The 16,361-nt window shown below is 42.1% G+C and overlaps 3 protein-coding genes across 4 annotated transcripts in view; 1 reads left to right on the forward strand and 2 right to left on the reverse strand.

Moving 5' to 3' along the window:
• Window positions 1-7,392, reverse strand: part of rhobtb3 (Rho related BTB domain containing 3) — a 29,479-nt gene extending 22,087 nt beyond the window's left edge. The window contains exons 1-5 of the mRNA XM_006784568.3: window positions 6,850-7,392; window positions 6,251-6,482; window positions 5,243-5,435; window positions 2,943-3,100; window positions 2,554-2,662 (exon numbers count right to left, since the gene is read on the reverse strand). Of these exons, the coding sequence (XP_006784631.1) occupies window positions 2,554-2,662; window positions 2,943-3,100; window positions 5,243-5,435; window positions 6,251-6,482; window positions 6,850-6,851 (694 nt within the window). The 5' untranslated portion in view covers window positions 6,852-7,392. The remainder of the gene's footprint in view (window positions 1-2,553; window positions 2,663-2,942; window positions 3,101-5,242; window positions 5,436-6,250; window positions 6,483-6,849) is intronic.
• A 1,644-nt stretch (window positions 7,393-9,036) lies between these two features.
• Window positions 9,037-11,447, reverse strand: rfesd (Rieske (Fe-S) domain containing). The gene is made up of 4 exons (XM_006784566.3): window positions 11,400-11,447; window positions 10,363-10,533; window positions 10,153-10,187; window positions 9,037-9,630 (listed from the first exon to the last, which is right to left on the reverse strand). Exons 2-4 carry the CDS (start codon window positions 10,517-10,519, stop codon window positions 9,343-9,345), a joined length of 480 nt encoding a protein of 159 aa, XP_006784629.2. The 5' UTR covers window positions 10,520-10,533; window positions 11,400-11,447; the 3' UTR covers window positions 9,037-9,342.
• A 727-nt stretch (window positions 11,448-12,174) lies between these two features.
• nudt2 (nudix (nucleoside diphosphate linked moiety X)-type motif 2) lies at window positions 12,175-14,832 on the forward strand. Of its 2 annotated transcripts, none has more exons than XM_006784564.3 (3): window positions 12,175-12,236; window positions 13,971-14,113; window positions 14,208-14,832. In XM_006784564.3, the coding sequence occupies exons 2-3, from the start codon at window positions 13,987-13,989 to the stop codon at window positions 14,528-14,530; spliced, it is 450 nt and encodes a 149-aa protein (XP_006784627.2). In that variant the 5' UTR covers window positions 12,175-12,236; window positions 13,971-13,986; the 3' UTR covers window positions 14,531-14,832. The 2 variants fall into 2 exon arrangements, with proteins under 2 accessions (XP_006784627.2, XP_006784628.2); XM_006784565.3 differs by lacking the exon at window positions 12,175-12,236 and adding an exon at window positions 12,247-12,415.
• The last annotated feature ends 1,529 nt before the right edge of the window (window positions 14,833-16,361 follow it).

The raw sequence follows: 16,361 nt of genomic DNA on the forward strand, positions 1-16,361 counted from the left end.
GCAACAGCACAGTGAGATTTTAAAGCCAAGAAAAAGAGACAGAGCCAAGATAGGTCATTTTTGTCCTTTCTCGTTGCTCATGTTTAAAGAACGGCTTCCAGGTACGTTTGTCTTTGCATTAATAACAGTCCTTAAAAGATGAAAGCAGCTCAAGGCTGCTGCAGTGAAATTCTGGTCTAGTCTGGTCTGGTCAGAGACTGAAAAAGGACCTGAAGTTGACCTTTATTTGTCAACTTTACTTTTAAATTGTTTTGGTGATAAAACACTAAAATGAACAGCACATCCCAAAACTTTGGGATTAAAAAGATTTGAACTAATCTAATAAATGAAGAAGACACAAAAAGTAAAAACCAACAAAAAAAAGACAACGATTTGCAGTGAACTGTGTGACAAACGTGAATACACAGAAAATTGCAACGAAGAAAAACACAACAAAGTGTCTCTTGGAAAAATGGGAGGCAAAGCTGTGCACGCTCAGTGTTTCATGCATTCATGAAGTCAAATTAGTAAAAAGTGAAAAAGCACTGAGCAGGGGAACAAAGAAGGCAGGGCGAGGGTGCTTCAGCTTCACTAATCATTGGCCTATTATATTCCTATTGATGCTTAATACTTACTGCACCTCTGTGGAGCTCATCTCCTTTTTTATGAGTGCTCTGTTTTAGCCATGACAACTGTGCCGCTTCTTAATCCCCGCATGTCATATTTAATGTAAGCTACACCGTAAAGGGAGCTAAGCAGTGTCGAACGACACCAATAAATCCTGCAGGCACTTGCTGCCATTTTTTTTGGCAGCACTTAAAAATGTCAGTCAGATTTAAACAGCCGAAGCGGAAACCTGCTCGGATCAATATTTAACACAGGTTTAACGGCGTAGTTTGTGTTAAATATGTTCAGGTTTTTTTTAAAAGCATGACTTTGCATGCATAGAGGAATGGCCATAGTAGAGAGGAGAAGAAAAGTGAACCAAGGAGTGCAGCTCTGTATTCTAACCCCCTCCCTGAATACAACACCAGACTACTTCATCTACTCGAGGTGTTGGAGTTGTTACTTTTAATTTCCTGGTTTCAAATTCAGCGCACAGAAAGCTTTCAGTTTGTGGCAACATCCAGCAGCCAGTTGCAGCTTTAATCAGACTCTCTTGTATCCAATTAGGACAAAGAGCGTCCAAAACAGCAGAGCATTAAGAGAAAGGAAGAGCAGCAGACATGCAGCCACCGAGCACTCCAGCTCAGCCCGGTTCTTTTTCAGCGTTTCTACAGTAATCAAACTCGCTGTGTCTAAGCTGTTTGCTGTGTGTCAGCCTTTCTGTGAGGTTTAGCCTCTTTTGATCATTTATCTCCTCATAATTTGCGGTCTTTTGCAGAATGTGACTGGATAAGACGCAGTTTGATTAAGTCTGCAATAAATCTGCAAGGGCCTCCAAAAAAAAAAAAAAAAAAAAAAAAAAAAAAGCGAGAGAGAAGAGAGAACTTTTAACATGAGTGGCTTTTTAACTGGCAACTTTTTGATTTATAATGGACCATTTGAGTCATTTTGTAGTGTGAGCAACTTAAAGAGAGAAACTGTCTGGTCTTTCTTTGTTTTTTTAAACATCCATGATCGCTCTTCTCTAGATCAGCGGTCCCCAACCCCCGGGCCGGTCCGTGAGTCGTTTGGTACCGGGCCGCGAGAGTTGAGGCTCAGGTGTGAAATGTATAGTTTTCAGGGTTTTTATCGGTTTTCAGCGTTATTTTGTTATCGTTTTTAGCGTTAACTCAGTTTTCCTGGGTCTTTTCACGTGTGTTATGAATAAATCTTCTTTTTTTCGGTACCGGTACTAGTTTTATTTTGTTGTATTTATCCGTGACACCTTAAAGGCCGGTCTGTGAAAATAATGTCGGGCATAAACCGGTCCGTGGCGCAAAAAAGGTTGGGGACTGCTGCTCTAGATTTTAGAAGCTCATCACCATTGCCTTGACAAAAATCATTATAATCAACACATTTATTTGGTTATAAAGATAATTTTTTGTTGTTGGGGGAAACATATTGTGAATAATTAACTCCAATAATAGGCATGAAAAATTAAAAACACATAGCATACAGGACAAAGCGCTGAACTGACAACATGAGAGGGCTTCACTAAAAGATGAGGTTAAAGAGTAATCCCACAGTCACATAAGAACAATCACTGAGCTGCCTCCACCAAACGCAGGGAACTCAGCTGTTACTGCTTCTGTTTGCTCAGGCTAAAATTGATTCAAATGTCAGTGAATAAAAGTAGTCTACCTAGCTCTTTGTCTTTCCAGTTTGGAACAGAGCGTATTGATCCAGATAAAAACCTTTGTGCTCAGCTCTTTTTATGGCTATGTAAGCGGTAACAATCCATCCAGTTCACTGAATGTTTCTAAACACCATAAACACGGCAATTGACAAAAATATATATAATTAAGAAATATATTTTTAAAAAACACACACAGGCTACAAATCTGCTTAAATGAATTAAAAATGGCAGGCATGCATGACACTTGAAACAAAGCCAGGATCACTCGTTGCTTGGCATAGTATTCCTCTGACCTGGCTGTTCTAAGTGAGGGGGGCGAAGTTCATTCACTTTATTTCCTCGCCTCTTCTCTGGCCTCTCTTTGGCTTTGTGTTTCAGACACTGAATCATGAAGTACTCCAGCTAAACAACACAAACAACATACATGTTATTTGAAAATCTGTACAAAGATAGTGAAGTTACATCATCATCTTGTTGCTTTATTAATAACTTCCCGGGACGTCGAACCTGTCACTGTCTCCCCTACTAAACACTGCATCTACAATCTGGAAACGCAGAGTTACTCTACTTTGAAGGAAAAGAACATCGTGAGAAGTGTTTTTCTCTTTCTCTTCTTTGGGGACGCTGAGTCAAAAACACACCACAGCATCAACTCTGACTCCAGTGTTGCATCATCACTTACCACGCTGCCAAAGTAGCGACCCACGAAGACATGGTTGAGGGAGGGCAACTCCAGATAGGTGGCCCCCAAGTCCCGGGACAACTGCAAACCTTCACTGTGAGGCACGCAGCTGCTCCAGTCAGAGGCACACAGTGGACACGTACAGGGGGGGCCTTCATCTGAAAACAGAAGAATTCAAGTGAAGGATGAGGTAATACGTACTTTACTAATAACTAGTTTATGTGTGTATATGTGAAGGAATACATGTGCTATTGATGTTACATTATCCTTTTTGAGAAGCATGAACCTACTAAGGCAGTACTAGATCCATGTGTGACTCAGTGAGTTCTACTGAACCACTCAAGCACAGAGGAAAAGAATAACATGCCTTTGACAAAGGAGTAGCAGCGCACTGAAGGGCACTCAGCAAAATTTTACAGATTCTAAGAAATAATTTGATTTAAAATAGTCACAAACACACCCTCCCCTCAGGTGACTGAAATTTCCATGGCAAACATTTAGCCTGTTCAGATGAGCAATGTTCCTCAATAATTACAATAAAAAGTTGCAGAAAAATAAACAATAATAAACAAAAAACAATGCCCTTACTTCCGTCTTACAGAATGCAAAAGCGTTGTGTTGTTAGTCAGTGCTGCTGGAGCAAAAAATACATTTTGCAAACTAAACTAGAATGGAAAGCATGTTTCACAAATCAGAACATATGAACCAGATGCTACAACCACATGTGGCTTTTATGGTGTGGCCTCGCCCTTTTTCCCGATTCCTCAATTCTTTCTCTGGGTGACTATGTAGAGAGCTAGCGAGGGTTTTTAAAAGGGAAAGCATGCATGCGTACGTTTGGATTTTACAAATATTTCTGCTGCACACCCCAAGCTGCAATTTCTTCAGCAAGTTGATGAAGGGGGAGGGGGGGGGGGGGGGGGGGTCAGTAATTGTACAGCAAGATCATATAGATGTGTAAAATCTGCAGTGGCACGTGGACTAGGACTGGCTGTACTGTGGCATGTGTGCACAGGGAGACCACAGAGACAGAATCAGACAGAAAATTAGAGGGATTATCTTGAAGGAGAAAAAAAAAAGACTAGAGCAAGGGCTGCACAAAGGAGGAGAGAGAAAGGCAGAATCTGCAGGACATACAGCCAAGTCCCGAGGCACTGGATAAATCATATTGCTAATAACCCACAGGCGTGACACAGAGACGATGGCAGGCTGAGAGCGTGTGAGTGAGTGCAAGGGTGGCAGCAGGAAAAGGAGTGTGTGTAAGTGCGCGCGTGAGCATCGGAGCGGCTGTGACTTGGCATATCGGTGGTATGTTTGTGCGAGCAATGGTGTGTGTGCGTGCCCTTGGATAAATCTGTCTGCGCTCCTCCGTTCTTCGCTGGTTTAATGGCTGCATTAATGCACGTGCGGCAGCGCTCCCCCTGCCACAGATGTGCCTTAGGTGGTCTAAAGACAGGAAGCGCTCAGACTTCAGCCGTCATTCTCTGCAGTCACAGTGGTTGAGGGGGTGGGGGCTTGCATGAAACTACTCACAGCAGCTGCTAAAAAGAAAAGAAAAAGAAAAAAACAAACACAAACAAAAGCTCTGGTCTACAGTGATCCACTCCCCTCTCGTTTTTCTCTCTCTTCAGACTTGACTTTCACTGTGATCACTCTGCTGCAGTGCTCTGACAGGATTTCAAAGTATGTTGAGCACACGTGCTAAAAATATAACCTGGTACATTTGATGGGCTTGTTTACAGGATTTAATTTTAACAGGGTGGGGGTCACTCACTGAGATGCCAACACATGTGTGTTATGTTAATGCTTATTTTGTTAAGCAGCCTCCATCTATCCTGCTGAAGGCACATACTTCTGTTCTGGTGCACTTTTTTTTTTTTTGCACCACGACAATGAACTCTTGTCTACAAGCAAGGCTTCTTTTTTTTGGAACAGAAAAGCCCCAAAGTTGTATTGTACACTGTACTTCTTTGGAGTGTTTCCTGTGGGGAAGCATGTGAGCTGACAGCCTGAAGGCAGCCAAGAGGAGATTTAATCATGAGCATCCTCCTCATTGCTGTGCGGACATGCTAGAGGATACAAGGCTCACTGAGTGATCTCAGCAAGAGGAGCATAATGCTGTCCCGAAACCAAAACCAACAGCTAAGGCAACAGTAAGCTGACCTGAAATTGCCAGGATATCCAGTACAGTGACAGCTCATATGCAGCAAAGATAAACAGTTGGAGGGTTGGCAAGCCATGTTGGCTAAACTAAACTAGGTCCTGCTCCAACAAAAACACAGAACAAAAGGCATCCTCACCATTCAGCCGCGCTCCCACAGCAACGAGGATGACGGGCACGCCCCAGTGCCTCAGGAGTGGGCGGAGTCTCGGAGCATAGCCATTCCTGACCTGCTGGAAGGCCAGCTTGTCAGTGACTGAATATTTAATAACTAAAATGTCCGCCTGCTCAAGAACTTTCCGAACACTGGCCCAGTCGCTGTCCAGCAAGTCCTAGAAAGGCAAGGAAAGGATGACATTTGTAAATAGATGGAGGGCTGAGACCCAAGCAAAGACATACACAGAGATGTACTGTATCTACACCCCTGTCTTCACCACACCTCATATAAACCTAACTCTTCCTCTCATATAAGTACAAATTCCTCAGTGTAACTGTGTTTTTTAACTTTACCCCCAAGAGATCTTTATGAGGCTAGCTACTCTAAACCAACTTAATTCAACCCATTAGGAAGGAAAAACACTTCAGAAAGCTTTGAGCATTTTGAATTAAAAATAAAAGGCAGAGACGGAGAATTAGACAAACAGACTTCCACCAGCAACACCCCTGACGGGGTTAGACAGGCCTATAATAGGATGCATACAAACCCCTAACAGTGCATATGCTATTAAGAACAAAAGTTCTTTCATCAGGTTTTTTCTGCAGTGCATGTTAAAATAGCGTCCTAAGAATAGAGACGTTTTTATAAAGCCTGCAATCAGCGCTGCAAGGCAAGGGCTGCTGGAAGTTGAAATGTTGTAGAAGGCTGTATCTTCTGAGAAACAGAAGCAGACTGAAAAGTAAACAGCATATACATTAAGTAACTCACATTTTCTCACAGTACTCTGGAAATGCCTCTGAATTGGCATAAAACCAGCACAGACTATCAAGAGGATGTAAATGCAGAGGAAAAAGCCATAATAGCACTTTAAGATCAGACTTACAGCGCACAAATACATGCACAAGCCAAAGTCATAATGTAACAGCTGACTCATGCAGGTGTCTCTGCTTCTCTCAGTCTGCTCACTCAAACACACCACCTGTCTCTTACCCAGCTGGGACAATCCCGAACCACTACCGTGACATCTCCAAAGACACGTGAGGTGTACTCCATGAAAGCCGGGTTGTGCATACTGCTCTCTAGGTCGCACGGTCCCACCATGGCTCCCTGACCCAGGTAGCTCCACAGCAATCCCCCCTGCAACTGCCCCTGCCCCAACATCTCATCTCCTGGACCGACTCCTCCGGGGCACTCGCTGCCCAGCGCCACGATGTGGATGGACCTGCAAGCCAGACAACTCGTGGTTGAAAGTGAACTGAAGGCATCACACAGGTAGATGATGGTGATGATCAAAGAGCACCGAGGGAGCGGAGGCTCCTCTCTTTGCACTGGACCTTATTATTCATGTCTCTCACGGAGACAGTGCATCACGGTTATGTCACTGAAAATCACTGAAGAGAAGCTCGCCCAGGCCTTCATTATCACACCTGAGTGGGTATTATGTTAGAATAATTCAGACGGACAAATTATTCCCGCTATATTTGTGTGTTTTCCAAGCAGTGATATACTGAAAAAAATCAATAAGGCATGCAACCAGGAGCCCCATCTCTTCATAATCCTTAATGAGTTGCAGCTCCAGAGGAACTTACATTGTGGTCACCGCGGTTTCGTTCAGCTGCTTTATGCTATGGAGCCCGTTTCCCTCTCACGGTGCCTTTCCACGCCAGTCTGCAGTCAAGGCTCGCTTTTTCCGCAATGAGCCGCGGCTCGGCTCCGTCGTTAATCCCTCTCATCGGTGGCTGGCCCCCCGGGAGCCCGGCTGTAGGGGGAGTTTCGCAGTCACGGGCATTTCCCCGTCTCGTTATTCATTCATAAAAGCGGAGTTCGACACCGTCCCGAACCGACCGCAGAGGCGCACCGGACAGCCCAGCCGGCGGAGGAGGAGCAGCAGAGTGTGTAAACAGCAGCGCCCATGGACAGACAGCCAGTGCGCTAACAGGCGAACAAGTTGTCAGTCGGTAGGAAACAATTAACTACGGAGAGGGAGGGTAGCTTCGCGCCTCGGTGTCCAGACTGTATGGATGACGTCGGTGGATGAAACAAAGTGTCGCTAGCAAAATAACAACTGGGAAGGAAGAAAGAGAGAGAGAGAGAGAGAGAGAGGAGGGTCGACTGAACCGTGAGCGGCCGCGTCTGACTCAGCAGCACGCACGCGCGGACACACACGCGCCAACACACGAGCACAAACGAACACCCTCACCCGTTTTTGTTTACTCGGACTTACACCTTGTTGCCTCACCGCAGCTTTGCCCCTCTGCACGGCTCGTGTGTGCGCCTGCCACCATTCTGCTGCCCCACACTGTCACCGCACTCCTCCACAGGCGTTCACACAAAAGTTAACTGCCTCGAGCTGGAAGCACGGGGCTCAGTGTTAATGACAGGGATAACAATAATGACCACCAAAGTGAGCACGTGACCGGCTATTTGCTGACACTGCGACGACATTTAAAATGCTTAAACCAGCTTTTTTTCAGGAGGTGTTTTGTTGTTGTGGGAGAGGTAGGTAAAAGGTAATAATAAGATCTGGCTGGCTCTCTTGGAAAAGCTCCAGGGCATCCACTGAGAATTGAGGGGAAGAATAGCCTGACCCTTAAAGGCTTAATCAGAGCCTCATGGGTCATTCGCAGCCATTATGAATAATGCATAACATAAAACCAGGGCTTGAGTTTGAATGCCCTTCTACACTGAAAATCTGTGTTGCTTACATGCTCTCCTTCTGGCAGATGCACTGGCCCTGCTAAGCACTTTCCCCACAGTCTGCTCTTTATCTTGACAAACAGCCCACCGCTTGACCTATTACAAATGACCACCTGCAGACAATGGCCACTGCCTTCTGTCAAGACTCCCAACTTGATTATGTAATTAAACTGCCCCCTTATTCCATGTAACCCATGGGTGTTTCTTGACTGTATCTGAAGAGTCACACAGTACTGTTTGCTATAAGCCAGCTAGAGAATAGCATCATTCATGCACAGAGGGGCTCTATACCCCACAGCATTTGTGCTCTCAACCAATGTCACTATTGTACAATTCTGGTACAGAAACAGAGAAATAATCTGAATGTGACAGGCTGCCTTGACACTTCAAATCAAATGGTTAAGAAATGCTACAGCCTCATTCTTTTGCACTGCATGTGAAGTATAGGAAAGCCATGCATTAAGTCATATTAATTCTACTGACATGTGATTAAATAGATAATAATAAGACTAACTGTATGTATTTTCCCTGCTTTGTGAAATTGTTAATCCATCCGTCCATCCATCTTCTTTTGCTTATCCAGCTAATGCCTGCAGTTGAGCTAGAGCCTACCATAGCTGTCATAGGGGAGAGGTGGAGTGTATCCTGGACAGGTCACCAAATCTAGTTGGATACAATACTGGATAGAAATAAAAGTATCCCCAACAAAAACCATACATTTTATACAAAATATGCAGGGCCCCCTCAGAGGCCGCAGAGCCAGACAAATGCCTGCTGTATCTGCAACCCTCCAAGACTTCTTGGATTATCTAATTTCTCAGCAAACAGGTTTTTGTTTTTTGCAGTTACTGGGGGAAAAAAATATGTGACAATAATCCCAAATACGTAAATCTATGCAGCCTCTGAGATCATATACTTGCGTTCTAAAGTCATCTGAAGCAATACAGAGACTTGGATACTGCAAAACCACTCCACTCTAGGATCTCATCAGTGCTACTGATTCCTTCCCTGTATGCATACTACACAAAGAGTATTGGATGTCACTGTCCTATATGAGATGGATGACACAGAAATCAAAATTCATCCTTAGAAATGTTTATTTAGAGATGGAGATGATGCTATTGACAAACAGACATCAATGTTAAATGGCAATGCTTTACCAGTGTTTAAAATAAACCATCATCCATACAAACATGTAAATACAGTCAAAAATGACCAAAAACAAGAGCCACTCTAGAGCTATCTATCCAACTGAGTGCTTATAAATTGACCACAGAGTGCATGTCATCACTAACAACCTTGCCATACAGTCATCATGCAATTATTTAGAGGAGATCAAAGCAGACAAAAAGAAAACACTTGGGTGCAATCTTCATCCATTACTGTCAAGATGTTTCCTTCTCAGACGCCTCAGCTTTGGCTCTTTCTATCTTGCCTTTTTCTCCTTGGTAGTAATCTGATTCAATCCAATTTGGGTTATCAGAGAGCTTGACGTAGATCTCCCCGTTGTTCTCTTTGACTGTGTGCGTTCTCTGCTTCACACCCTTGGAGTACCATCTGGGCACAGGTGGCTTTTCCTTGGGGTTGGTGCCTTTGTATAAGCACTCCCCTTTGGCTAGAGTGAGCTTGTACTTATGCTTCGGACAAATTATGCACAGCTTGCCGTTAATTTCCTGCATGTGGACAAAAGGCAGGTAAATGACCTTGTGTGTATGTCATTTTAGGTTTCTTTGCACTATAACATAATAATACAATATCCTCACAGCCTTAGCCCAGCATTTGCCTTTAGTCATTTGGTGCAGATACGAGAATATGTTAAATCAGGAATGAGATAATAACTTAAGCCAAGGCAAAGGAAGCTTATTTATATATCACCCTTAAATGCTATAGTCATTTAAAGGGTGGGGGGGAGAGAAGAAAAAAGAAATAACAACTATAATAATACAGATACCAGATTACTTAAAAGCAGTAGTGATTAATAACATTTCTTAAAAACAGCCAAGGTTAGAGAAGATCAGTTGAGATGGTTGAGATGAGGCTTTTGTAGTGAATGGCAGTAAATTCAGACATGAAAACTGTGTTAAGTATTCATGTGTTTAGTTAAATTACTGCTTGAGTGATTGTAGAAGACATTTGCTCTGATATTTTGGAATGTTGTCTTGATCTAACCCTCGTAATTTCAACCTGAAACTCACCTCAATGTCGCCGTTGTTCAGCGTTCCTCCAGCATCTGCCGAAATGACGGAGTATCAGTGTATCACAAAATAAACAAACACTTTCCAGATGACATGTGCTAAAATGTTCAATAATTTATTAAATAATGAAGCCCAGTGTTAAAGGTCCCAGTGTATTTCCTCTCTCTGCAGTGACCACTATGAGTTTTTCACTAGAAGAATTGCACTTACGGTAACAGTAAGAATCCATAGCATAGAAGACTCCCTGGTGGTAGATAATCAGTATATCCCGATCGTCTATTGTTCTGAAAGACCGCTTTGCTTCAATAAGTTCATCCTTCTGGCCCACGAAATGGAGGCCTCTTGCTGACTGCTCGTTCTCCTCCATTTGTCTGCCAAATGCTGTTTTGAGGTCAAGAAGGTCATATTATTATCTTTCAATATATTAATCTAAAACTTTCCAGCACCAGTTCTCAAGGTTGTGTGTATTTGTCCCTCCATTATTCTCATATGTGGCCCAAAGTGACTATGGTGTATTTTAGGGTAAAAACTTAACTGAATCCACACACGTAAAAAAGTGTGGGCTTTGGATTCGTCACTGGGATTATTGTGTTGGGACCTCACCTCACAGTTGTCAGCTTAAATTAAGTCCAGAACAACTCAAGAACACTCATGTAAGAACATTTCTTGGCACCGATCAGCTCTGCTCCAAACACACCAAGGCCCTAAGCTTTAAGCCCTATTATCTGTCTCATGATTATTTGGTATCCATCATAGTATAGAAAATAAAGCTGCTGTGCTAAACACAAGAGAACAGTGATTTCACTAAATGACCTACATGAATTGGCTCAAACTGTATGGGAAATACAAAAACAAAAAAACTGACAGAGATTCAGCTGTCATCATTCAACACAAGAATGGGTTATCCAAAGATCAGAGTGCTACAGTGTCCTCCTTGTAGGCACCATATACCAAAAATATCTGAATGTGAGGATGATTCATGTTCATGTATAGTGGAGTGGAATAATGAGCCCTACACACAGGATGAGTAAGCACAGTAGTAGTAGCAGCGAAAGTCACATGCCCTGAAGCCTGTGGCAAAAGCACAGCCAGCTGAAATGAGCAAGCAGGAAATATAATGTCATATCAGGAAGAAGAAAAGTCTTCAAGTGATCCTTTAAGGACTTTCAGTACCTCTGCGCTCCTCTCTCTCCTCATATGGTGGTTTTGCTTCAAAAATAACTCATTTTACTTTTGCATCGCCTTACCTTGAAAGTCAGCCACTGTATCGCCTCTGTCAAGCTGAACAAGTGTACTGCTGACAACCCAGGGTTGTGTGGGAAAAATGGGGGCTCATGTCTATTATCTTCAGACACAAGCTGTCTGTTGGTTGGTCCTACACTGAATACATTTCTTATCAGTTTCTCTCAGGCACATCAGCTACAAAGATTGTAAAGAAATGCGTACATGTTGGTTTAAGCATTCACTGGAAGGGATTTCTATCATTTTCTTTAAAAAAAACAAACAAACTAGTTATTTAAATCACATATTTAATTTTTTTTAAAAATGTCAGTCCAATGCATTCAACTGCTTTGGGACTCACCCCAAAATTAACATAATTCAAGCTGAATTATGATAAGTAAAACGAGCAGTAATGGTGGTGGAAAGTAGCTTTATAAAATTAGGAGATAATTGTAATTTTTATATCAAAACTGGCTTTTATACTAGTGTTTTGATTCTACAGCTGACGTTATTGGTCAGAGATTTTGTTTTTTTCGTGTGAAAGAAACATATAATGATATATTTTACATATATGCATTATGCACAATACATTATTATAGACTTAATAACCGGTTTGCATAGTGACATTATATTATAGAGACAACAGAATATATGCTAACAGGAATAATTTAGTGATGTAATGCTATATTAACATACGTTATATAAGCCAATATTAGAATACCTTTTATATTTATTGATTGGTTTAGACTTGATTTGATAATTTTTGGTGTTCTACAAACCGGAACTATCTATGTCATTCTTTGCGGAGTGCCCGGAGTATTTTCTCGGCGCTCCGCTCTCTCTTCCTTGTCAAATCATTCACTGTAAGTAGTTTGTGCTGATTTCTTGAAAATAATTGACTTATAATGGCCTCGTGCAGTCTGTGAGCGTGAAGATCAGCAGTGCGTCCGGTGGAGCAGAAACATCCACAGAGATAAGAGAGACCATAAAAGCGGCGGTTGAAGGCTTCACATCCGATTTGAAAGCTAGCGAACCGTGTGCTGTAAATACTAACACATTTCTTTCCGTCAGTAAATATTTAACCGTCGCGACTGTGTTTTACAAAATAAATCCATAGAATCTGGTATAGAATTAGTCTTTAACTGTCGCTTTAGTTTAAAATAAATATATAAAAGAATTAGTCTTCCCGCAAAGCTACATTTCAAAACCTGCACTGAGCTGGTTTAGAGTGTTTATAACTATTTTCACAGGACTTAGTACCACATGTACAATAATAAATGTACCCATCATTAATCTTTTCAGTAACTAACTAACAAAAAGCGACATGCACAATTTGCTAGTACTGGATTGGACCCCCTTTGGTTTTCAGGACTGCCTTAATTCTTCTATGGGTTATGGTCCATATTGACATGACAGCATGTCAATATAATGTTAATCTCCTGTTCCAGCATATCCCAAAGGAGCTTTTTTGGCCATTCAAATACAGTGAATAGCCTGGCTTAAAACTTGTCGTGCTCAAGAAACCAGTTTGAGATCATTTGAAGTTTGTGATATGGCACAATATCCTCCTGGAAGCAAGCACAGTGGTCTTAAAAGGAATGGCATGCAGGCTGTGAAGTTAAAATTGGTACCAAGAGGCCAAAGTGTGGCAAGATAATAATTCCCACACCATTACACCATCACCACCAGCCTGATGTATGGTTGGATCCATGCTTTCATCTTATTTACATAAAATTCTGACCCTACCATTCAAATATTGCAGTACAAATCGAGACTCATCAGACCTGGCAACATTTTTACGGCCATCTTCTATTGTTCAAGTTTGGTGAGACCGTGTAAATTGTTTTTTCAGTTTCTTGTTCCTGCTTCAAGGTTTGACATGCTGTGGATTAAGAAATGCTCCTCTGCATACGTTGGTTGTAATGAACAGTTATTTGAGTCCCTCCTGTCAGCTCAAAGCAGTCTGGCCATTCCTCTGAACTCTGGCATCAGCATAGTATAGTCAAGCAGTGAACTGCCACTCACAGTGTATTTTCTGTGTTTCAGACCATTCTCTGTGAACCGTAGAGATGGCCTTGTGGCAAAATCTCAGTAGATCAGCAGTTTCTGAAATACTTAAACCATCCCAACTGGAACCAACAGCCATGAAAAGCCACTTAAATCACCTATTCTGACACACACTTTGAACGTAACCAAGTCGTCTTGACCTTAAAGTTGTGGCCACGTGATTGGCTGATTAAATATTTGGATTAATACAGTTGAGCAAGTGTACTTAACAAAGTGGCCTGTGAGTATATATACATTTGTCTATGTTAATATTTGTGGGCATGTGTACCTTATCTGTAAAATACACATTTATGTAACAAATGCAAAACATGATGCATAAACAACAAAAAATGACTAGCACTGGACTTTTATTAAGGCACTCTTGAAAGAAATGTTATATTTTAGTTGAGTGCAGGATGCATCAGTTTGTGGTTTGACACTTTAAATTTGTTCTATATCTGCGGTTATAAAATGTTGTCATCATCCAATAAAGTCCTTAGTTTTCTGGAAAGCAAACACACAATAACAGAGGAATTGTGTTTGTGTATAAGTTGCTTTAACAGGAAGATGGTACTGCGAGCTTGTGGCTTTATCATATTTCGCCGTCTTGTCGGCCGCATCCCTCCTCCAGGCAACATCGAGTATCTCCTTCTGCAGACATCTTATGGGGAACACCACTGGACGCCACCGAAAGGTGTGTTTAAGAAACACTAGATTGATTTTTTCTTCATTGCAGAAAATTACACGTTAATGAGTCTTTTTTTCCCCCCAAATAAATTCACCATAAGGTCATGTGGACCCAGGTGAGGATGACCTCACCACAGCACTGAGAGAGACCAAGGAGGAGGCGGGGCTGGGGACAGAGCACCTGAAAGTGATAAAAGGCTTTGTTCAGGAGTTGCACTATGAGGTGCGTGGCAAACCCAAAGAGGTGCTGTACTGGTTGGCTGAGCTGAAGGACCCAGGGACTGCTGTGACTTTGTCTGATGAGCACCAGGATTACCGCTGGGCCCAGCTAGAGGAAGCCTGCACTCTGGCCCGGTACAAAGACCTGCAGGACACACTGAGAGCAGCACACAGACACCTAGAGGCATGTCAGGACAAACAATGATGTGTCACAGAGGAGAAGATCATAAATGGGAAGTAACTGCCTGCTGGTATGTGGGATCGTACCAGAAAGACTCCCTTAAGTCACAAAAAATCAGAGAGAAAATAAAATCAATAGTTGAACGCTAATTACAGCACAAAAATACGACTGTGCCCTTGAATCTCCTTAGTAATAGGATTAAATGCATAAATGATGTGTTTTTGATTGTAAATAAGCTGTATTGCAGGTTTGTGCATTACAGCTGTTTTTTTGGTCATTTTTTTTCGGTCTGTCTCCAGTTTGAATTAAATTTAGACCAACACGAAGGTTTTCTCCTACCTTTGATACTTACTCAGCTTTACATCATTTCTGAATGGATTGTTTTGTTTTGTGTTTTTTTTAAACATGTATTACAAAGATGCAAGGGGATACTGGGCTAATAATAGAACAGTCAAGTGAAACACTAATGATAAAAATAAACTGTAAACAGCAGATGCTGCCACATGGTGGGGACAAACAGTTTTTTTCCCTAAAGCTGCACATTTGATATCACAAGCATAAAATAGCAGAGCTGCAACAGATAACTAACATCATCATTGTCATGAGTTCTACATTAAATATAACAGTTAAAAAAAACAACATCTTTGGATCTAAATACATTTATTTGCTCAGAAGCAAATGGTGGGAATAAACATCATCCTTTTCTTGGGTACTGCTGCTCTTTTATATAAGTACAGTTAGACAGTCTGCTCTGGATTTCACGATAGAGGATTATGCCTTTGCTTGAAAGGATAAAATGAGATTTTTGAGGGAAAAAAATGTGTGCCTTCAACTCAAGAAGCAGAATGGGAGCGCTTATGGTTTTAATTACCTGTCATCTGTCATTATGAAGACACAAACGGGCAACGGCAGTGATCATGTAAGTGGAGGTCACTGAAACACTGATACATCTACCTTAATATATTAGAAGATATAATATTTACAAAAACGTAGGTCAGTAATGATTTTTTTATGTCTGTCAAGAGATTACAAGCTCTTCCAACAAATATTAAAAGCCGACTAATGGATTTGAAATTACCCTCACGAGTAAACATTAACACTGAAGTATTTATTTACTTTTTTGGCTTCTTTTTATGCTATGGTGTTTCCTAATATCATCTCGCACAGTAATCCAGAACCCCCCTCTGCAGCCACTTCTTGGATCTCTTCAGTGGCAAAACCACCAACTCACCCAAGGCATGTAGTCTTTCCAGCGTGTCCTGGATCTTCCCCGAGGTATCTTCCTGGTGTTCTATGACAAAAACACCTCACTACAAGGTGCCCTGGATACATCCTCATCAGAACACTGAATCACCTCAGTGAGCTGTTTTTGATAAAGAAAAGTAGCAGCTCTACTTCCAAATGACTCCTCACCCGATCTCTACGGCTGAGCCCAAACACACTTCAGATGAAACTCACATCTACTGCTTGTTTCTGTGATCTTATTCTTTTGGTCACTAGCAGGAGCTCATGGCTGTAGATAGATAGACTGGTAAATTGACAGCTTCACTTTCCAGTATAAGACCCTCATCACTACCAACACCGCAAAACCATATTTATCTTCCACTCCACTCCTCACTCGTGAAGAAGAGCCAAGATAATTCAATTCCTTCAACAGCTCCAGGTGCAGACGCTCTTGGGAAGAGTGTTACTACTGGCAATATGAGCCATGCTTTTGTGATGGTTGTACAGGGACTGAAAATGACAATGAGCCAGGTGCCCCATTCTCCCTAAGCACCCGGACACCCCAGAGGACGCAGTTATATGCCCGCCGCCTCAGTACACTGGCAAGACCTTTCCAGGTGAGCTGAAAAGT

Source organism: Neolamprologus brichardi, chromosome 5 (genome assembly GCF_056152115.1).
Source record: "Neolamprologus brichardi isolate AB-2024 chromosome 5, ASM5615211v1, whole genome shotgun sequence".
Lineage (NCBI taxonomy): Eukaryota > Metazoa > Chordata > Actinopteri > Cichliformes > Cichlidae > Neolamprologus > Neolamprologus brichardi.

Coding starts and splice junctions, on each gene's coding strand:
- rfesd (XM_006784566.3), bottom strand. CDS start 10,519: ATGGAGGAGAACGAGCAGTCAGCAAGAGGCCTCCATTTCGTGGGCCAG. Junction 10,188..10,362: donor TATGGATTCTTACTGTTACC/GTAAGTGCAATT, acceptor TCATTTCGGCAG/ATGCTGGAGGAACGCTGAAC. Junction 9,631..10,152: donor TGAACAACGGCGACATTGAG/GTGAGTTTCAGG, acceptor GTCCACATGCAG/GAAATTAACGGCAAGCTGTG.
- nudt2 (XM_006784564.3), top strand. CDS start 13,987: ATGGTACTGCGAGCTTGTGGCTTTATCATATTTCGCCGTCTTGTCGGC. Junction 14,114..14,207: donor CCACTGGACGCCACCGAAAG/GTGTGTTTAAGA, acceptor ATTCACCATAAG/GTCATGTGGACCCAGGTGAG.